General features: G+C 48.1%; 2 protein-coding genes across 7 annotated transcripts in view; one reads left to right on the forward strand and one right to left on the reverse strand.

Annotated features, from left to right (window-relative positions):
• Window positions 1-780, reverse strand: part of LOC117731773 (zinc finger C3H1 domain-containing protein-like) — a 40,153-nt gene extending 39,373 nt beyond the window's left edge. For all 5 annotated transcript variants that reach the window (XM_034534134.1, XM_034534135.1, XM_034534132.1 and 2 more), the window contains exon 1: window positions 132-780. In XM_034534134.1, the coding sequence (XP_034390025.1) occupies window positions 132-639 (508 nt within the window). In that variant the 5' untranslated portion in view covers window positions 640-780. The remainder of the gene's footprint in view (window positions 1-131) is intronic.
• The window catches only part of tbc1d15 (TBC1 domain family, member 15), a 24,746-nt gene continuing 2,459 nt past the window's right edge, over window positions 722-23,008 (forward strand). Inside the window, exons 1-17 of one of the 2 annotated variants that reach the window (XM_034534136.1) lie at window positions 722-740; window positions 4,516-4,591; window positions 5,956-6,057; window positions 6,626-6,700; window positions 10,933-11,074; window positions 11,649-11,856; window positions 12,216-12,318; window positions 16,357-16,551; window positions 17,223-17,351; window positions 17,761-17,864; window positions 19,351-19,445; window positions 19,540-19,656; window positions 19,738-19,838; window positions 20,152-20,251; window positions 20,658-20,755; window positions 20,848-20,964; window positions 21,046-21,132. In XM_034534136.1, coding sequence (XP_034390027.1) covers window positions 4,568-4,591; window positions 5,956-6,057; window positions 6,626-6,700; window positions 10,933-11,074; window positions 11,649-11,856; window positions 12,216-12,318; window positions 16,357-16,551; window positions 17,223-17,351; window positions 17,761-17,864; window positions 19,351-19,445; window positions 19,540-19,656; window positions 19,738-19,838; window positions 20,152-20,251; window positions 20,658-20,755; window positions 20,848-20,964; window positions 21,046-21,132 — 1,797 coding nt within the window. In that variant the 5' untranslated portion in view covers window positions 722-740; window positions 4,516-4,567. The remainder of the gene's footprint in view (window positions 741-4,515; window positions 4,592-5,955; window positions 6,058-6,625; window positions 6,701-10,932; window positions 11,075-11,648; window positions 11,857-12,215; window positions 12,319-16,356; window positions 16,552-17,222; window positions 17,352-17,760; window positions 17,865-19,350; window positions 19,446-19,539; window positions 19,657-19,737; window positions 19,839-20,151; window positions 20,252-20,657; window positions 20,756-20,847; window positions 20,965-21,045; window positions 21,133-23,008) is intronic. The other variant, XM_034534138.1, reaches the window with a different exon arrangement.

Genomic DNA, 23,008 nt, shown 5'->3' on the forward strand with positions numbered 1-23,008 from the left:
TATATATATATATATATATATATATTAACACTATTACATTTTGTTATTATAATCAGTAAATCCATTACTTATGGTTATCACTATTACATATTGTTATTAATTATAATAATCAGTAAATCCATTAAGGATACGTTTCCTCGAGGGGGAGTCCTTCTTGTTCCCGTGACTCTCTCCGGGCCCGTAACGACCGGGGGGACCTCTGCAGTTACCGGCTCCCCGGCCGCCACGGCTCCAGCCCCCGCGGCCCCCGTTCGGCATGGCCCGGTGCCTGAACCGGCCCAGGGCCCCGTGGCTGCGCTCCCAGAAGCTGGTCCTCGGGCTCGGGTCCCCGTGGAGCCCGAGCCCCGGAGGGGAGGGGGAGGGGGGCCGGTCGGGCCCGCTAGGCCCGCACTGCTTCCGGTGGCTCGGGGGGAACGGGCCGTGGGCTCTGCGGTCGTAGGGAACCATGTACCGGTGGCCCACGTGCGGCAGCACCGGGTGCGCGTGCTGGTGAGGTTTCCGTGTCCGTGGAGGAGCCCCGCGGGCGGGCCTGCTGACGCGACCATCCCCCCGCCGGAGAGGCGCACTCTCCTCGGTTTCGTCGTCGCAGATCTCCCCGTCCTCCAGCTCCTCTCCGGGAGAACGGCTCACCACGTCCATCTTTGTTTGAAGCGGCCCACCGGCTGTCGTCTCACCGGGCTGAAGCCGCTAGACCGCTCATGGTTCACCGACAGTCGGTTATGAGGCGCTCCGCTCCGACGGTTAGCTCGCAGCTAGCTTCTGCTCTGCGCTCACCTAACTCTCGCGATACAGAACGAGACTCTGCATCTTCTTCGTTCTTCTTCTTCGGCTTTATGGCGGATGGCATCCAACAAAATAAGCATTACCGCCACACACTGTATTGGGGGTGTGGACTAGAGGTATCGTTCCCTTAAAAACAAAAAGATTAAACATTTAAAAATAAAAAAAGGTGAAGGTGCTGAGTGAAGGAGAAGGTGCTGAGTGAAGGTGGAGAGAGATGGAGAAGGTGCTGAGTGAAGGTGGAGAGAGATGGAGAAGGTGCTGAGTGAAGGTGGAGAGAGATGGAGAAGGTGCTGAGTGATGGAGAAGGTGCTGAGTGAAGGTGGAGAGAGATGGAGAAGGTGCTGAGTGATGGAGAAGGTGCTGAGTGAAGGTGGAGAGAGATGGAGAAGGTGCTGAGTGAAGGTGGAGAGAAATTGAGAAGGTGCTGAGTGATGGAGAAGGTGCTGAGTGAAGGTGGAGAGAGATGGAGAAGGTGCTGATTGAAGGTGGAGAGAGATTGAGAAGGTGCTGAGTGATGGAGAAGGTGCTGAGTGAAGGTGGAGAGAGATGGAGAAGGTGCTGAGTGATGGAGAAGGTGCTGAGTGAAGGTGGAGAGAGATGGAGAAGGTGCTGAGTGATGGAGAAGGTGCTGAGTGAAGGTGGAGAGAGATGGAGAAGGTGCTTAGTGATGGAGAAGGTGCTGAGTGAAGGTGGAGAGAGATGGAGAAGGTGCTGAGTGAAGGTGGAGAGAGATTGAGAAGGTGCTGAGTGATGGAGAAGGTGCTGATTGAAGGTGGAGAGAGATGGAGAAGGTGCTGAGTGATGGAGAAGGTGCTGAGTGAAGGTGGAGAGAGATGGAGAAGGTTCTGAGTGATGGAGAAGGTGCTGAGTGAAGGTGGAGAGAGATTGAGAAGGTGCTGAGTGATGGAGAAGGTGCTGAGTGAAGGCGGAGAGAGATTGAGAAGGTGCTGAGTGATGGAGAAGGTGCTGAGTGAAGGTGGAGAGAGATTGAGAAGGTGCTGAGTGTAGGTGGAGAGAGATTGAGAAGGTGCTGAGTGAAGGTGGAGAGAGATTGAGAAGGTGCTGAGTGATGGAGAAGGTGCTGAGTGAAGGTGGAGAGAGATGGAGAAGGTGCTGAGTGATGGAGAAGGTGCTGAGTGAAGGTGGAGAGAGATGGAGAAGGTGCTGAATGTAGGAGAAGGTGCTGAGTGAAGGTGGAGAGAGATGGAGAAGGTGCTGAGTGAAGGTGGAGAGAGATGGAGAAGGTGCTGAGTGAAGGTGGAGAGTGATGGAGAAGGTGATGGAAAAGGTGCTGAGTGATGGAGAAGGTGATGGAGAAGGTGCTGGGTGATGGAGAAGGTGCTGATTGATGGAGAAGGTGCTGAGTGATGGAGAAGGTGATGGAGAAGGTGCTGAGTGATGGAGAAGGTGCTGAGTGAAGGTGGAGAGAGATGGAGAAGGTGCTGATTGAAGGTGGAGAGAGATTGAGAAGGTGCTGAGTGATGGAGAAGGTGCTGAGTGAAGGTGGAGAGAGATGGAGAAGGTGCTGAGTGATGGAGAAGGTGCTGAGTGAAGGTGGAGAGGGATGGAGAAGGTGCTGAGTGATGGAGAAGGTGCTGAGTGAAGGTGGAGAGAGATGGAGAAGGTGCTGAGTGATGGAGAAGGTGCTGAGTGAAGGTGGAGAGAGATGGAGAAGGTGCTGAGTGAAGGTGGAGAGAGATTGAGAAGGTGCTGAGTGATGGAGAAGGTGCTGAGTGAAGGTGGAGAGAGATGGAGAAGGTGCTGAGTGAAGGTGGAGAGAGATTGAGAAGGTGCTGAGTGATGGAGAAGGTGCTGAGTGATGGAGAAGGTGCTGATTGAAGGTGGAGAGAGATGGAGAAGGTGCTGAGTGATGGAGAAGGTGCTGAGTGAAGGTGGAGAGAGATGGAGAAGGTGCTGATTGAAGGTGGAGAGAGATTGAGAAGGTGCTGAGTGATGGAGAAGGTGCTGAGTGAAGGTGGAGAGAAATTGAGAAGGTGCTGAGTGATGGAGAAGGTGCTGAGTGAAGGTGGAGAGAGATGGAGAAGGTGCTGAGTGATGGAGAAGGTGCTGAGTGAAGGTGGAGAGAGATGGAGAAGGTGCTGAGTGAAGGTGGAGAGAGATTGAGAAGGTGCTGAGTGATGGAGAAGGTGCTGAGTGAAGGTGGAGAGAGATGGAGAAGGTGCTGAGTGAAGGTGGAGAGAGATTGAGAAGGTGCTGAGTGATGGAGAAGGTGCTGAGTGAAGGTGGAGAGAGATGGAGAAGGTGCTGAGTGAAGGTGGAGAGAGATTGAGAAGGTGCTGAGTGATGGAGAAGGTGCTGAGTGATGGAGAAGGTGCTGATTGAAGGTGGAGAGAGATGGAGAAGGTGCTGAGTGATGGAGAAGGTGCTGAGTGAAGGTGGAGAGAGATGGAGAAGGTTCTGAGTGATGGAGAAGGTGCTGAGTGAAGGTGGAGAGAGATTGAGAAGGTGCTGAGTGATGGAGAAGGTGCTGAGTGAAGGCGGAGAGAGATTGAGAAGGTGCTGAGTGATGGAGAAGGTGCTGAGTGAAGGTGGAGAGAGATTGAGAAGGTGCTGAGTGTAGGTGGAGAGAGATTGAGAAGGTGCTGAGTGAAGGTGGAGAGAGATTGAGAAGGTGCTGAGTGATGGAGAAGGTGCTGAGTGAAGGTGGAGAGAGATGGAGAAGGTGCTGAGTGATGGAGAAGGTGCGGAGTGATAGTAGAGGACGTGAGGCCAGAGAGGTCATAGCATCAGACTCATAATGACCTATCTTACATGTGAGATGATGGTCATAGTTATGGGGTTACAGTGGGTAGAGGTCTTAATGGTTCCCTCTGTGTTATTATAAAACTAGAGGAATGGTCATACTGGTCTTAATGGTTTCCTCTATGTTATTATAAAACTAGAGGAATGGTCATACTGGTCTTAATGGTTCCCTCTGTGTTATTATAAAACTAGAGGAATGGTCATACTGGTCTTAATGGTTCCCTCTGTGTTATTATAAAACTAGAGGAATGGTCATACTGGTCTTAATGGTTCCCTCTATGTTATTATAAAACTAGAGGAATGGTCATACTGGTCTTAATGGTTCCCTCTGTTATTATAAAACTAGAGGAATGGTCATACTGGTCTTAATGGTTCCCTCTGTTATTATAAAACTAGAGGAATGGTCATACTGGTCTTAATGGTTTCCTCTATGTTATTATAAAACTAGAGGAATGGTCATACTGGTCTTAATGGTTCCCTCTGTTATTATAAAACTAGAGGAATGGTCATACTGGTCTTAATGGTTCCCTCTATGTTATTATAAAACTAGAGGAATGGTCATACTGGTCTTAATGGTTCCCTCTATGTTATTATAAAACTAGAGGAATGGTCATACTGGTCTTAATGGTTTCCTCTATGTTATTATAAAACTAGAGGAATGGTCATACTGGTCTTAATGGTTTCCTCTATGTTATTATAAAACTAGAGGAATGGTCATACTGGTCTTAATGGTTTCCTCTATGTTATTATAAAACTAGAGGAATGGTCATACTGGTCTTAATGGTTTCCTCTATGTTATTATAAAACTAGAGGAATGGTCATACTGGTCTTAATAAGAGATTTAAAGTCCACACTCCAGATCAGTGGGTGGCGGTCATGCACTCGGAAGCTGTTTGCCAACCGCCATAAAAAGTAACAGAAGAAGAACGTTCTCCACCGGAAGCTGACTTGTCCGTTTTGTTTTGGAAGTTGACAGGCACGTGAGCAGTGACGTCATCAGGAGCGAGACGGAGCAGGTGACATGGCGGCGGACGCGCTTTTGAAGGTAGAAACTGTTCTAGGTTTTTAAATGACGGCAATACGTCATGAATAGTGTGGTTGTAGATGCTTGTGTTCGGTTATAACGTGGGGTTATAACGGCTGCTCGAGCCGAGCAGCTAGTGGAGCTCGAGCAGCCGTTAGCCTCTGTGCTAGCTGTGTTGTGACATCAGCAGCCCTCACAGGCGCCACGAGACACGGAACTACCCCGAACTCACCCGTCCATTGACCAGAGGTGCACAGCAAGACCCGGAGCCGCTACGTCACGAGCTCAAAGACTGGCCCCCTGAGACCTGGTATCTGAGACCTGGTCCCCGAGATCTGTGCCCCTTAGACCTGGTATCTGAGACCTGGTCCCCTGAGACCTGGTATCTGAGACCTGGTCCCCTGAGACCTGGTATCTAAGACCTGGTCCCCTGAGACCTGGTATCTGAGACTTGGTCCCCTGAGACCTGGTATCTGAGACCTGGTCCCCTTAGACCTGGTATCTGAGACCTGGTCCCCTGAGACCTGGTATCTAAGACCTGGTCCCCTGAGACCTGGTATCTGAGAATTGGTCCCCGAGATCTGTGCCCCTTAGACCTGGTATCTGAGACCTGAGACCTGGTATCTGAGACTTGGTCCCCGAGATCTGTGCCCCTTAGACCTGGTATCTGAGACCTGGTCCCCTGAGACCTGGCCCCCCGAGACCTGGCCCCCGAGACCTAGTCCCCCGAGACCTAGTCCCCCGAGACCTAGTCCCCCGAGATCTAGTCCCCCGAGACCTGGCCCCCCGAGACCTGGCCCCCCGAGACCTGGCCCCCCGAGATCTGGTCCCCCGAGATCTAGTCCCCCGAGACCTGGGCCCCCGAGACCTGGGCCCCTGAGACCTGGGCCCCTGAGACCTGGGCCCCTGAGACCTGGGCCCCTGAGACCTGGTCCCTGAGACTTGGTCCCCGAGATCTGTGCCCCTTAGACCTGGTATCTGAGACCTGGCCCCCCGAGACCTAGTCCCCCGAGACCTGGTCCCCCGAGACCTGGTCCCCCGAGACCTGGTCCCCTGAGATCTGGGCCCCTTAGACCTTTGCTAAAACATTAAGAAATAATATGAATAGTAATAAAGTGACAATACATCAAATATGTATTATATTAGTTCACTGAATCACATGAATACCAAGTAACTGTTTGAGCAACAAGAATAACAATCTATAGAACATAGGGGATATATATATATATATATATATATATATATATATATATATATATAAAAAAATTAATCTACACACAGCAGGTAAGAACATCATATTTCATAGAGATCCTGTGAAACACAACATAAGTAGCGCAGACATAACTTCCTGGATGTGAAATAACTCCCCATGACGTCTGCCTCAGGTCGTATTTGAACATGAAGGAGTCTTCATCCACCCGAGCAGCGACGAAGACGCCGTCGGGCAGGACTCGCTCGTCTCAGGCTCTCTCCGGGTTGTTGACAAGGTACAACAGCTGACTCTGGAACCCACTGGGCACACACATCCTGTTTCAGCTCATTCACACTTTATCTGATTCATCCGGTCATGTCACGTTCTGTCAAAACCACAAAGGCGTCTGTGATGCTGTGATGGAAGAACATGTTCCCATCAGACCTCTTGCTCCAGACAGATAGGGGGCAGTATTTCCCCCTCTTCCGTGACCATGCTTATGACATGGAAGCTAAGCACGAGTTACAGCGGGACAAGAATACGTAGGATTCCACCCGCCTGTTGAAAGTGACCTCTTCTGTCCCGTCTGTCTTCTAGTCGTCGGCCTGCAGGTCATGTTAGCCAGCGGTGTGTTCACGGCGGTACGCTGGAGATACCGAGAGTTTGGAAGCACGCTCCAGGAAGAGGGTTGTTTGAGACTTTAGTGATAGCGCTATGTATTTATTTATTATTATTGGAGATATTGAACAGAGGAAGTGTGGCTGCTATAAAACCAGGTATCAGAAGCAGCACAAATGCATCGTGACGGTTTTAGTGATGAGTCGTCACACTGACTGACTCTGGTTTGTTTCTCCACACGTCAGGATGCTGAAGTCATTGTTGAGTACAAACCTGTGGAAGAAACAGTCGACACATCAAACATGCTGTGTGCTGGAAAGGTTTGTCTCAGGGTGGCCTGTATTACTCCTATTTCAACTACAGTTACACTATAACTACAGTTACACTACTACTACAGTTACAACACTACAACTACAGTTACACTACAACTACAGTTACACTATAACTACAGTTACACTATAACTACAGTTACACTACAACTACAGTTACACTACTACTACAGTTACACTATAACTACAGTTACACTACAACTACAGTTACACTATAACTACAGTTACACTACAACTACAGTTACAACACTACAACTACAGTTACACTATAACTACAGTTACACTATAACTACAGTTACACTACAACTACAGTTACACTACAACTACAGTTACACTATAACTACAGTTACACTACTACTACAGTTACACTACAACTACAGTTACACTACAACTACAGTTACACTACTACTACTACAGTTACACTACAACTACAGTTACACTACAACTACAGTTACACTACAACTACAGTTACAACACAACTACAGTTACACTATAACTACAGTTACACTATAACTACAGTTACACTACTACTACAGTTACACTATAACTACAGTTACACTACAACTACAGTTACACTACAACTACAGTTACAACACTACAACTACAGTTACACTACAACTACAGTTACACTACAACTACAGTTACACTACAACTACAGTTACAACACTACAACTACAGTTACACTATAACTACAGTTACACTATAACTACAGTTACACTACTACTACTACAGTTACAACACTACAACTACAGTTACACTACAACTACAGTTACACTATAACTACAGTTACACTACTACTACAGTTACAACACTACAACTACAGTTACACTACAACTACAGTTACACTATAACTACAGTTACACTACTACTACAGTTACAACACTACAACTACAGTTACACTACAACTACAGTTACACTATAACTACAGTTACACTACTACTACAGTTACACTATAACTACAGTTACACTACTACTACAGTTACAACACTACAACTACAGTTACACTATAACTACAGTTACACTACTACTACTACAGTTACAACACTACAACTACAGTTACACTACAACTACAGTTACACTATAACTACAGTTACACTACTACTACAGTTACAACACTACAACTACAGTTACACTACAACTACAGTTACACTATAACTACAGTTACACTACTACTACAGTTACAACACTACAACTACAGTTACACTACAACTACAGTTACACTATAACTACAGTTACACTACTACTACAGTTACACTATAACTACAGTTACACTACTACTACAGTTACAACACTACAACTACAGTTACACTACAACTACAGTTACACTATAACTACAGTTACACTACTACTACAGTTACACTCTTACTATAGTTACACTACAACTACAGTTACACTATAACTACAGTTACACTACAACTACAGTTACACTACTACTACAGTTACACTATAACTACAGTTACACTACTACAGTTACACTACAACTACAGTTACACTACAACTACAGTTACACTATAACTACAGTTACACTACAACTACAGTTACACTACAACTACAGTTACACTACTACTACAGTTACACTACAACTACAGTTACACTATAACTACAGTTACACTACTACTACAGTTACAACACTACAACTACAGTTACACTACTACTACAGTTACACTACAACTACAGTTACACTATAACTACAGTTACACTATAACTACAGTTACACTACAACTACAGTTACACTATAACTACAGTTACACTACAACTACAGTTACAACACTACAACTACAGTTACACTATAACTACAGTTACACTATAACTACAGTTACACTACTACTACTACAGTTACAACACTACAACTACAGTTACACTACAACTACAGTTACACTATAACTACAGTTACACTACTACTACAGTTACAACACTACAACTACAGTTACACTACAACTACAGTTACACTATAACTACAGTTACACTACTACTACAGTTACAACACTACAACTACAGTTACACTACAACTACAGTTACACTATAACTACAGTTACACTACTACTACAGTTACACTATAACTACAGTTACACTACTACTACAGTTACAACACTACAACTACAGTTACACTATAACTACAGTTACACTACTACTACTACAGTTACAACACTACAACTACAGTTACACTACAACTACAGTTACACTATAACTACAGTTACACTACTACTACAGTTACAACACTACAACTACAGTTACACTACAACTACAGTTACACTATAACTACAGTTACACTACTACTACAGTTACAACACTACAACTACAGTTACACTACAACTACAGTTACACTATAACTACAGTTACACTACTACTACAGTTACACTATAACTACAGTTACACTACTACTACAGTTACAACACTACAACTACAGTTACACTACAACTACAGTTACACTATAACTACAGTTACACTACTACTACAGTTACACTCTTACTATAGTTACACTACAACTACAGTTACACTATAACTACAGTTACACTACAACTACAGTTACACTACTACTACAGTTACACTATAACTACAGTTACACAACTACAGTTACACTATAACTACAGTTACACTACAACTACAGTTACACTACAACTACAGTTACACTACTACTACAGTTACACTACAACTACAGTTACACTATAACTACAGTTACACTACTACTACAGTTACAACACTACAACTACAGTTACACTACTACTACAGTTACACTACAACTACAGTTACACTATAACTACAGTTACACTATAACTACAGTTACACTACAACTACAGTTACACTATAACTACAGTTACACTACAACTACAGTTACACTACAACTACAGTTACACTATAACTACAGTTACACTACAACTACAGTTACACTACTACTACAGTTACACTATAACTACAGTTACACTACTACTACAGTTACAACACTACAACTACAGTTACACTACTACTACAGTTACACTCTTACTATAGTTACACTACAACTACAGTTACACTACTACTACTACAGTTACACTATAACTACAGTTACACTACTACTACAGTTACAACACTACAACTACAGTTACACTACAACTACAGTTACACTACTACTACAGTTACACTACAACTACAGTTACACTACAACTACAGTTACACTACAACTACAGTTACACTATAACTACAGTTACACTCTTACTATAGTTACACTACAACTACAGTTACACTATAACTACAGTTACACTCTTACTATAGTTACACTACAACTACAGTTACACTATAACTACAGTTACACTACTACTACAGTTACACTATTACTATAGTTACACTACAACTACAGTTACACTACAACTACAGTTACACTATAACTACAGTTACACTACAACTACAGTTACACTACTACTACAGTTACACTATAACTACAGTTACACTACTACAGTTACACTATAACTACAACTACAGTTACACTACTACTACAACTACAGTTACACTACTACAGTTACACTATAACTACAACTACAGTTACACTACTACTACAGTTACACTACTACTACAACTACAGTTACACTACTACAGTTACACTATAACTACAACTACAGTTACACTACTACTACAACTACAGTTACACTACTACAGTTACACTATAACTACAACTATAGTTACACTATAACTACAGTTACACTACAACTACAGTTACACTATAACTACAGTTACACTACAACTACAGTTACACTACTACTACAGTTACACTATAACTACAGTTACACTCTTACTATAGTTACACTACAACTACAGTTACACTACAACTACAGTTACACTATAACTATAGTTACACTAACTACAGTTACACTATAACTACAACTACAGTTACACTATAACTACAGTTACACTATAACTACAACTACAGTTACACTATAACTACAACTACAGTTACACTACAACTACAGTTACACTATAACTACAACTACAGTTACACTATAACTACAACTACAGTTACACTATAACTACAACTACAGTTACACTATAACTACAGTTACACTATAACTACAACTACAGTTACACTACAACTACAGTTACACTATAACTACAGTTACACTATAACTACAGTTACACTCTATATCTAAAAATACACTATGCACATATATATATACACATATATCATCTTAATGTAATATAAATATACCCTACTGAGTACATTTCTGTTCTTAGTGGAGTGTTTGTCTCCTCAGGACTCCAGTTCAGTCATGGAGTGGGACCAGGTTTCAGGTGAGAAGTCCCTGCATCTGTTGGAAAGCCAGCAGAGCTACGAGACGGAGTGGGACATGGTCAACGCCGTGTCCTTCAAGAAGAAGAGCTGCTCTAACGGAGAGGGTAAGTTCTGTGCACTCGCTCTGAAGACGCGCACTTCAGGAGGTTCTCTTTGTTCACATCATGGCTGCTGTGTTTTTACAGAAACAATCATTTTCTGCATCATTAGGGCCCGAGACCTGACCTATTGTTATTGTCATCTTTATTATTATAATGCTGCGTCTTTGCATTCAGATTGTTTTCAACCATTTTGAATTGAACACGTTTTTTCCATTTTCTCCTAAATGCTTGGTCCGATTCTTACAAAACTCTGTGGTTTATTATTATTATATCACAAGCTTGTTGATATCTCATTGTGTTTAGAGGATATGGACCAATGAACTTCTAAGGGGTGTGGCCTAATATTTAAAGACACATGTCTACGTGTGTGTGTGTGTGTGTGTGTATATATATATATATATATATATATATATATATATATATATATATATATATATATATATATATATATATATATATATATATATATATATATATATATATATATATATATATATATATATATATATATATATATATATATAAAATAAAAACTACTACACCAGTAGTTTTCTGAACCCTGTCCCTGGTCTGTCAGGCTCTCTGAACCACTGCCATGAGAGGAGCCGGGGGGCATTCAGCTTTGCTGTCAGTGACCTCCGGTCCATCACCGTAAAGGAAGAAGGTTGGACCTTTCTGGTTCTGAAGCTGAAGGATTCCTGCTCCTCCCTGCCTGCTCTGCACTTCCATCATGGCGGCAGCAGAGAGTTCCTGGACAGCCTCAGGAGGTTTGCTCTGCTCAGCGAGTGAGTACACAACACCATCCTGAGATGAATGAGTGAAGGAAGGAATGAACAAATTAAGGGATGCATGAAGAGATGAGGGGATGAATGACAGAATGAACAGATGAAGGGATGAATGAAGAGCTTAAGGGCTGAATGAACGCTGTTGTCCTCTGTGGTATCATGATCTCTCTGCAGATAGCTCTTATTAAAGTTCTTATCTGAGCCTCATAATGAAAGTGCACCAGCAGTCGCTCTGATTGGCTGCAGAGATCAATGAAGAGGTGACTCACTGCTTCTGGATTTTATCTTGAAAGAAACTGCGTCCTCTTGTGTGTCTGTCTGTGTGTGTGTAATATGTGTGTGTGTGTGTGTGTGTGCAGAGCTCCAGAAGATGACACTTGTCTGATGGTTAGCACTCCAAACAGAGCTCTTTCTCAGTCCTTTGAGAACCTGCTGGACGACAACAACTTCGGCCTCGTTCAGGTGAGGAAGCGACATCCTGAATAAAGACCGTTACTATTATGCAGGGCGTAGCATCATGAGCCTCCATCACTAGAACCTCCTCTGAAGGTGGATGCAGGGCGTAGCATCATGAGCCTCCATCACTAGAACCTCCTCTGAAGGTGGATGCAGGGCGTAGCATCATGAGCCTCCATCACTAGAACCTCCTCTGAAGGTGGATGCAGGGCGTAGCGTCATGAGCCTCCATCACTAGAACCTCCTCTGAAGGTGGATGAAGGGCGTAGCGTCCCGAGCCTCCATCATTAGAACCTCCTCTGAAGGTGGATGCAGGGCGTAGCGTCCCGAGCCTCCATCACTAGAACCTCCTCTGAAGGTGGATGCAGGGCGTAGCGTCTTGAGCCTCCATCACTAGAACCTCCTCTGAAGGTGGATGCAGGGCGTAGCGTCATGAGCCTCCATCACTAGAACCTCCTCTGAAGGTGGATGCAGGGCGTAGCGTCATGAGCCTCCATCACTAGAACCTCCTCTGAAGGTGGATGCAGGGCGTAGCGTCATGAGCCTCCATCACTAGAACCTCCTCTGAAGGTGGATGCAGGGCGTAGCGTCCCGAGCCTCCATCACTAGAACCTCCTCTGAAGGTGGATGCAGGGCGTAGCGTCATGAGCCTCCATCACTAGAACCTCCTCTGAAGGTGGATGCAGGGCGTAGCGTCTTGAGCCTCCATCATTAGAACCTCCTCTGAAGGTGGATGCAGGGCGTAGCGTCCCGAGCCTCCATCACTAGAACCTCCTCTGAAGGTGGATGCAGGGCGTAGCGTCATGAGCCTCCATCACTAGAACCTCCTCTGAAGGTGGATGCAGGGCGTAGCGTCATGAGCCTCCATCACTAGAACCTCCTCTGAAGGTGGATGCAGGGCGTAGCGTCATGAGCCTCCATCACTAGAACCTCCTCTGAAGGTGGATGCAGGGCGTAGCGTCATGAGCCTCCATCACTAGAACCTCCTCTGAAGGTGGATGCAGGGCGTAGCGTCATGAGCCTCCATCACTAGAACCTCCTCTGAAGGTGGATGCAGGGCGTAGCGTCATGAGCCTCCATCACTAGAACCTCCTCTGAAGGTGGATGCAGGGCGTAGCGTCATGAGCCTCCATCACTAGAACCTCCTCTGAAGGTGGATGCAGGGCGTAGCGTCATGAGCCTCCATCATTAGAACCTCCTCTGAAGGTGGATGCAGGGCGTAGCGTCATGAGCCTCCATCACTAGAACCTCCTCTGAAGGTGGATGCAGGGCGTAGCGTCATGAGCCTCCATCACTAGAACCTCCTCTGAAGGTGGATGCAGGGCGTAGCGTCATGAGCCTCCATCACTAGAACCTCCTCTGAAGGTGGATGCAGGGCGTAGCGTCCCGAGCCTCCATCACTAGAACCTCCTCTGAAGGTGGATGCAGGGCGTAGCGTCATGAGCCTCCATCACTAGAACCTCCTCTGAAGGTGGATGCAGGGCGTAGCGTCTTGAGCCTCCATCATTAGAACCTCCTCTGAAGGTGGATGCAGGGCGTAGCGTCCCGAGCCTCCATCACTAGAACCTCCTCTGAAGGTGGATGCAGGGCGTAGCGTCATGAGCCTCCATCACTAGAACCTCCTCTGAAGGTGGATGAAGGGCGTAGCGTCATGAGCCTCCATCACTAGAACCTCCTCTGAAGGTGGATGCAGGGCGTAGCGTCATGAGCCTCCATCACTAGAACCTCCTCTGAAGGTGGATGCAGGGCGTAGCGTCTTGAGCCTCCATCATTAGAACCTCCTCTGAAGGTGGATGCAGGGCGTAGCGTCCCGAGCCTCCATCACTAGAACCTCCTCTGAAGGTGGATGCAGGGCGTAGCGTCTTGAGCCTCCATCACTAGAACCTCCTCTGAAGGTGGATGCAGGGCGTAGCGTCATGAGCCTCCATCACTAGAACCTCCTCTGAAGGTGGATGAAGGGCGTAGCGTCATGAGCCTCCATCACTAGAACCTCCTCTGAAGGTGGATGCAGGGCGTAGCGTCATGAGCCTCCATCACTAGAACCTCCTCTGAAGGTGGATGCAGGGCGTAGCGTCATGAGCCTCCATCATTAGAACCTCCTCTGAAGGTGGATGCAGGGCGTAGCGTCATGAGCCTCCATCACTAGAACCTCCTCTGAAGGTGGATGCAGGGCGTAGCGTCATGAGCCTCCATCACTAGAACCTCCTCTGAAGGTGGATGCAGGGCGTAGCGTCATGAGCCTCCATCACTAGAACCTCCTCTGAAGGTGGATGCAGGGCGTAGCATCATGAGCCTCCATCACTAGAACCTCCTCTGAAGGTGGATGAAGGGCGTAGCGTCATGAGCCTCCATCATTAGAACCTCCTCTGAAGGTGGATGCAGGGCGTAGCGTCCCGAGCCTCCATCACTAGAACCTCCTCTGAAGGTGGATGCAGGGCGTAGCGTCATGAGCCTCCATCACTAGAACCTCCTCTGAAGGTGGATGCAGGGCGTAGCGTCATGAGCCTCCATCACTAGAACCTCCTCTGAAGGTGGATGAAGGGCGTAGCGTCATGAGCCTCCATCACTAGAACCTCCTCTGAAGGTGGATGCAGGGCGTAGCGTCATGAGCCTCCATCACTAGAACCTCCTCTGAAGGTGGATGCAGGGCGTAGCGTCATGAGCCTCCATCACTAGAACCTCCTCTGAAGGTGGATGCAGGGCGTAGCGTCTTGAGCCTCCATCATTAGAACCTCCTCTGAAGGTGGATGCAGGGCGTAGCGTCCCGAGCCTCCATCACTAGAACCTCCTCTGAAGGTGGATGCAGGGCGTAGCGTCTTGAGCCTCCATCACTAGAACCTCCTCTGAAGGTGGATGCAGGGCGTAGCGTCATGAGCCTCCATCACTAGAACCTCCTCTGAAGGTGGATGAAGGGCGTAGCGTCATGAGCCTCCATCACTAGAACCTCCTCTGAAGGTGGATGCAGGGCGTAGCGTCATGAGCCTCCATCACTAGAACCTCCTCTGAAGGTGGATGCAGGGCGTAGCGTCATGAGCCTCCATCATTAGAACCTCCTCTGAAGGTGGATGCAGGGCGTAGCGTCATGAGCCTCCATCATTAGAACCTCCTCTGAAGGTGGATGCAGGGCGTAGCGTCATGAGCCTCCATCACTAGAACCTCCTCTGAAGGTGGATGCAGGGCGTAGCGTCTTGAGCCTCCATCATTAGAACCTCCTCTGAAGGTGGATGCAGGGCGTAGCGTCATGAGCCTCCATCACTAGAACCTCCTCTGAAGGTGGATGCAGGGCGTAGCGTCATGAGCCTCCATCACTAGAACCTCCTCTGAAGGTGGATGCAGGGCGTAGCGTCATGAGCCTCCATCACTAGAACCTCCTCTGAAGGTGGATGAAGGGCGTAGCGTCATGAGCCTCCATCACTAGAACCTCCTCTGAAGGTGGATGCAGGGCGTAGCGTCATGAGCCTCCATCACTAGAACCTCCTCTGAAGGTGGATGCAGGGCGTAGCGTCCCGAGCCTCCATCACTAGAACCTCCTCTGAAGGTGGATGCAGGGCGTAGCGTCATGAGCCTCCATCACTAGAACCTCCTCTGAAGGTGGATGCAGGGCGTAGCGTCTTGAGCCTCCATCATTAGAACCTCCTCTGAAGGTGGATGCAGGGCGTAGCGTCATGAGCCTCCATCACTAGAACCTCCTCTGAAGGTGGATGCAGGGCGTAGCGTCATGAGCCTCCATCACTAGAACCTCCTCTGAAGGTGGATGAAGGGCGTAGCGTCATGAGCCTCCATCACTAGAACCTCCTCTGAAGGTGGATGCAGGGCGTAGCGTCTTGAGCCTCCATCATTAGAACCTCCTCTGAAGGTGGATGCAGGGCGTAGCGTCATGAGCCTCCATCACTAGAACCTCCTCTGAAGGTGGATGCAGGGCGTAGCGTCATGAGCCTCCATCACTAGAACCTCCTCTGAAGGTGGATGCAGGGCGTAGCGTCATGAGCCTCCATCACTAGAACCTCCTCTGAAGGTGGTGTTGACAGAACCGTTGGTCTCCAGCAGAAGTTCAGGAAGGACCCCTACGTCACCACGCTGGGCGGCTTCTCCAAAGTCACCAACTACATCTTCGATGCGTTCCGGGGGACGGAGGAGCAGCACCAGCGCCCCCCGGAGGAGGTGGAGCTGCTGGGGGAGGTCATCCCCGGACTGGAGATCAACCAGCAGGAGGAGCCCGGCTTTGAGGTCATCACCAGGGTGAGGGATCACATGACCTCTGACCTGTCCGTCTCACCTCTGACCTGTCCGTCTCACCTCTGACCTGTCCGTCTCACCTCTGACCTGTCTGTCTCACCTCTGGCCTGTCTGTCTCACCTCTGGCCTGTCTGTCTCACCTCTGGCCTGTCTGTCTCACCTCTGACCTGTCTGTCTCACCTCTGACCTGTCTGTCTCACCTCTGACCTGTCTGTCTCACCTCTGACCTGTCTGTCTCACCTCTGACTGGTTTGTCTCACCTCTGACCTGTCCGTCTCACCTCTGGCCTGTCCGTCTCACCTCTGGCCTGTCTGTCTCACCTCTGGCCTGTCTGTCTCACCTCTGACCTGTCTGTCTCACCTCTGACCTGTCTGTCTCACCTCTGACCTGTCTGTCTCACCTCTGACTGGTTTGTCTCACCTCTGACCTGTCCGTCTCACCTCTGACCTGTCCGTCTCACCTCTGGCCTGTCCGTCTCACCTCTGGCCTGTCTGTCTCACCTCTGACCTGTCTGTCTCACCTCTGACCTGTCTGTCTCACCTCTGACTGGTTTGTCTCACCTCTGACTGGTTTGTCTCACCTCTGGCCTGTCTGTCTCACCTCTAACCTGTCTGTCTCACCTCTGACTGGTTTGTCTCACCTCTGACCTGTCTGTCTGACCTCTGACCCCTCAGATCGACCTGGGGACGAGGCCAGAGGTGAACCGTACTGGTCCTCTGTCCTCAGAGGACTGGATCAGACACCAGGATACAGAGGGGAGGATGATCAACATCCCGCTGCTCAAACAAGTCATATTCAAAGGAGTAAGACATCGTCCTCATATTCAGTTTGAATCCATCAATCAGCATCTGTCTTTTATTGATTTCATTTATCTGTCTGTAGGACTCTGTCTCACCATGTCTGTCTCTGTAGGACTCTGTCTCACCATGTCTGTCTCTGTAGGACTCTGTCTCACCATGTCTGTCTCTGTAGGACTCTGTCTCACCATGTCTGTCTCTGTAGGACTCTGTCTCACCATGTCTGTCTCTGTAGGACTCTGTCTCACCATGTCTGTCTCTGTAGGACTCTGTCTCACCATGTCTGTCTCTGTAGGACTCTGTCTCACCATGTCTGTCTCTGTAGGACTCTGTCTCACCATGTCTGTCTCTGTAGGACTCTGTCTCACCATGTCTGTCTCTGTAGGACTCTGTCTCACCAAGTCTCTCTCTGTAGGGACTCTGCCATGCTTTGAGGAAAGAAGCCTGGAAGTTCCTGTTGGGATATGTCCCCTGGGACAGCACGCTGGAGGAGAGGAAAGTCCTGCAGAGATCCAGAACGTACGACTTCACCTGACAATGTTCAGAACCACTTAGGGACACTTTATTAGGCACACCCGAACACCTGGACTGCCACATACCCAAATACCCACACACCCATACACCCATAGACCCAGACTCCCATACACCCATAGACCCATAGACCCATAGACCCATAGACCCAGACTCCCATACACCCATAGACCCAGACTCCCAGACTCCCAGACTCCCAGACTCCCATACACCCATAGACCCAGACTCCCAGACTCCCATACACCCATAGACCCATAGACCCAGACTCCCAGACTCCCAGACTCCCATACACCCATAGACCCAGACTCCCAGACTCCCATACACCCATACACCCATAGACCCAGACTCCCATACACCCAGACTCCCATACACCCATAGACCCAGACTCCCATACACCCATAGACCCATAGACCCAGACTCCCAGACTCCCAGACTCCCAGACTCCCATACACCCATAGACCCAGACTCCCAGACTCCCAGACTCCCATACACCCATACACCCATAGACCCAGACTCCCAGACTCCCATAGACCCAGACTCCCATACACCCATACACCCATAGACCCAGACTCCCAGACACCCATACACCCATAGACCCAGACTCCCAGACTCCCATACACCCACACTCCCATAGACCCAGACTCCCATACACCCATACACCCAGACTCCCATACACCCATACACCCAGACTCCCATACACCCGGACTCCCATACACCCGGACTCCCATACACCCGGACTCCCATACACCCATACTCCCAGACTCCCAGACTCCCATACTCCCAGACTCCCATACACCCGGACACCCAGACTCCCAGACTCCCATACACCCAGACTCCCAGACTCCCATACACCCAGACTCCCAGACTCCCATACACCCAGACTCCCAGACTCCCGCACACCCGGACTCCCATACACCCAGACTCCCATACACCCGGACTCCCATACACCCAGACTCCCATACACCCGGACTCCCATACACCCATACACCCAGACTCCCATACACCCAGACTCCCATACACCCAGACTCCCATACACCCAGACTCCCAGACTCCCATACACCCAGACTCCCATACTCCCAGACTCCCATACACCCGGACACCCAGACTCCCAGACTCCCATACACCCATACACCCAGACTCCCATACACCCAGACTCCCATACACCCAGACTCCCATACACCCGGACTCCCATACACCCATACACCCAGACTCCCATACACCCAGACTCCCATACACCCAGACTCCCATACACCCAGACTCCCATACACCCAGACTCCCATACACCCAGACTCCCATACACCCAGACTCCCATACACCCGGACTCCCATACACCCGGACTCCCAGACTCCCGGACACCCGATAACCCATACACCGTACACCTGTGACAGTATTAGACAGGTGTACCTAATAAAGTGACGGATCAGTGATCAATGAGCACACGATGTTGAATATTGACGACTGTATCCTGTGACAGTGATGAATACTTCCGGATGAAGCTTCAGTGGAAGTCAGTGAGTGAGGAGCAGGAGAGGAGAAACTCCAGACTGAGGGACTACAGGAGTCTGATCGGTGACGCCCCCCCCCCCCCCTCCTCCTCGTACTGTTGATTGATTACTGACAGGCCGACCAGGCGACACCATAACCGTCTGTCTTCTGTCTTCAGAGAAAGACGTGAACCGAACGGACCGGAGCAACAGGTTTTATGAAGGCATGGACAACCCGGGTCTGGTCCTCCTGCACGACATCTTGATGACCTACTGCATGTTCGACTTCGACCTGGGTGAGTTCCTTAGCGCCGGTCCTCCTGGAGGTCATGTAACACGTGAGGGGCGAGGACACTGAGTTGTCTGTGTGTCTTCAGGCTACGTCCAGGGGATGAGCGACCTGCTGTCACCCATTCTCTACGTGATGGAGAACGAGGTGGACGCCTTCTGGTGCTTTGTCTGCTTCATGGACCAAATGGTGTGTGTGTGTGTGTGTGTGTGTGTGTGTGTGTGTGTGTGTGTGTGTGTGTGTGTGTGTGTGTGTGTGTGTGTGTGTGTGTGTGTGTGTGTGTGTGTGTGTGTGTGTGTGTGTGTGTGTGTGTGTGTGTGTGTGTGTGTGTGTGTGTGTGTGTGTGTGTGTGTGTGTGTGTGTGTGTGTGTGTGTGTGTGTGTGTGTGTGTGTGTGTGTGTGTGTGTGTGTGTGTGTGTGTGTGTGTGTGTGTGTGTGTGTGTGTGTGTGTGTGTGTGTGTGTGTGTGTGTATAAAGACACATGTTTGTTGTGGTCTTCCAGCACCAGAACTTTGAGGAGCAGATGCAGGGCATGAAGACTCAGCTGATCCAGCTCAGTACTCTGCTCAGACTGCTGGACTTGTCCTTCTGGAACTACCTCGGTACGTGGACTCACCTGGACATCTCTTTTCATGATATCATATCACAGAGAAGAGATTACCTCATGTGGCGCTTTCAAAACAAAGGATTTCAAAATTGTGTCGTCACAAACCAGAGAGCAAGAAAATAGAATTCATGAAACAAGTCACAAAAAAAACAGCAGGACAAATATTTAAGGGACAGACGATACACAAGGCTTCACCAGGTCACCTCCATCATCTGGTCCTCATCAGCGTCTCTTCGTAGGCTGGTGATGGTTCTGGGATTCTGCTATTGATCCAGCTGAGAAAGGCAACCACTGTAGTTCTAGGAGTTGATGATCTGATAGTTGACTGAAGATCCAGTTGTGACCGGATGTCCTTCAGTCCAGTAGAAGAGACTCTAACTGTCGGTCTCTTTGCTTCACAGAGTCTCAGGATTCAGGTTTTCTGTATTTCTGCTTCCGCTGGTTGTTGATCAGATTCAAGAGAGAGCTCAGCTTCCAGGATGTTCTGAGGCTCTGGGAGGTGAGTTTCTTCTGCTATGGTAGTTCTGCATGGATGGACACCTGGAAAAGGGTTTCTGTGTCCACCTGTCTCTCCCTGTGTGACCTCTCCAGGTGATGTGGACCGGTCTGCCCTGTGACAATTTCCACCTGCTGGTCTGCTGTGCCATCCTGGACTCGGAGAAGCAGAAGATCATGGAGGAGAACTATGGATTCAATGAGATCCTCAAGGTGAGCTGGAGACACCTTTTATGAGTTACGTTCAGAGTAGAACACATTGAGTTAACACTGAGAGACGTATTGTCCCTGCAGCACATTAACGAGCTGTCCATGAAGCTGGACATCGAAGACATCCTTCAGAAGGCCGAGGGCATTTGTGAGCAGATAACGAGCTGTAAGGTACGTTCAGCAACATCAGATAACGAGCCTTAAGGTACGTTCAGCAACGTCAGATAACGAGCCTTAAGGTACGTTCAGCAACGTCAGATAACGAGCCTTAAGGTACGTTCAGCAACATCAGATAACGAGCCTTAAGGTACGTTCAGCAACGTCAGATAACGAGCCTTAAGGTACGTTCAGCAACGTCAGATAACGAGCCATAAGGTACGTTCAGCAACGTCAGATAACGAGCCTTAAGGTACGTTCAGCAACGTCAGATAACGAGCCTTAAGGTACGTTCAGCAACGTCAGATAACGAGCCTTAAGGTACGTTCAGCAACATCAGATAACGAGCCTTAAGGTACGTTCAGCAACATCAGATAACGAGCCTTAAGGTACGTTCAGCAACGTCAGATAACGAGCCTTAAGGTACGTTCAGCAACGTCAGATAACGAGCCTTAAGGTACGTTCAGCAACGTCAGATAACGAGCCTTAAGGTACATTCAGCAACGTCAGCTAACGAGCCGTAAGGTACGTTCAGCAACGTCAGATAACGAGCCTTAAGGTACGTTCAGCAACGTCAGATAACGAGCCTTAAGGTACGTTCAGCAACGTCAGATAACGAGCCTTAAGGTACATTCAGCAACGTCAGCTAACGAGCCGTAAGGTACGTTCAGCAACGTCAGATAACGAGCCTTAAGGTACGTTCAGCAACGTCAGATAACGAGCCGTAAGGTACGTTCAGCAACGTCAGATAACGAGCCTTAAGGTACATTCAGCAACGTCAGATAACGAGCCGTAAGGTACGTTCAGCAACGTCAGATAACGAGCCTTAAGGTACGTTCAGCAACGTCAGATAACGAGCCTTAAGGTACGTTCAGCAACATCAGATAACGAGCCTTAAGGTACGTTCAGCAACATCAGATAACGAGCCTTAAGGTACGTTCAGCAACGTCAGATAACGAGCCTTAAGGTACGTTCAGCAACGTCAGATAACGAGCCTTAAGGTACGTTCAGCAACGTCAGATAACGAGCCTTAAGGTACATTCAGCAACGTCAGCTAACGAGCCGTAAGGTACGTTCAGCAACGTCAGATAACGAGCCTTAAGGTACGTTCAGCAACGTCAGATAACGAGCCTTAAGGTACGTTCAGCAACGTCAGATAACGAGCCGTAAGGTACATTCAGCAACGTCAGCTAACGAGCCGTAAGGTACGTTCAGCAACGTCAGATAACGAGCCTTAAGGTACGTTCAGCAACGTCAGATAACGAGCCGTAAGGTACGTTCAGCAACGTCAGATAACGAGCCTTAAGGTACATTCAGCAACGTCAGATAACGAGCCGTAAGGTACGTTCAGCAACGTCAGATAACGAGCCTTAAGGTACATTCAGCAACGTCAGATAACGAGCCGTAAGGTACGTTCAGCAACATCAGATAACGAGCCGTAAGGTACGTTCAGCAACATCAGATAACGAGCCTTAAGGTACGTTCAGCAACATCAGATAACGAGCCGTAAGGTACGTTCAGCAACGTCAGCTAACGAGCCGTAAGGTACGTTCAGCAACGTCAGCTAACGAGCCGTAAGGTACGTTCAGCAACGTCAGATAACGAGCCTTAAGGTACGTTCAGCAACGTCAGATAACGAGCCTTAAGGTACGTTCAGCAACGTCAGATAACGAGCCGTAAGGTACGTTCAGCAACATCAGATAACGAGCCGTAAGGTACGTTCAGCAACGTCAGATAACGAGCCTTAAGGTACGTTCAGCAACATCAGATAACGAGCCGTAAGGTACGTTCAGCAACGTCAGATAACGAGCCTTAAGGTACGTTCAGCAACATCAGATAACGAGCCGTAAGGTACGTTCAGCAACGTCAGATAACGAGCCTTAAGGTACGT

The sequence above is a fragment of the Cyclopterus lumpus genome, chromosome 6 (genome assembly GCF_009769545.1).
Source record: "Cyclopterus lumpus isolate fCycLum1 chromosome 6, fCycLum1.pri, whole genome shotgun sequence".
Lineage (NCBI taxonomy): Eukaryota > Metazoa > Chordata > Actinopteri > Perciformes > Cyclopteridae > Cyclopterus > Cyclopterus lumpus.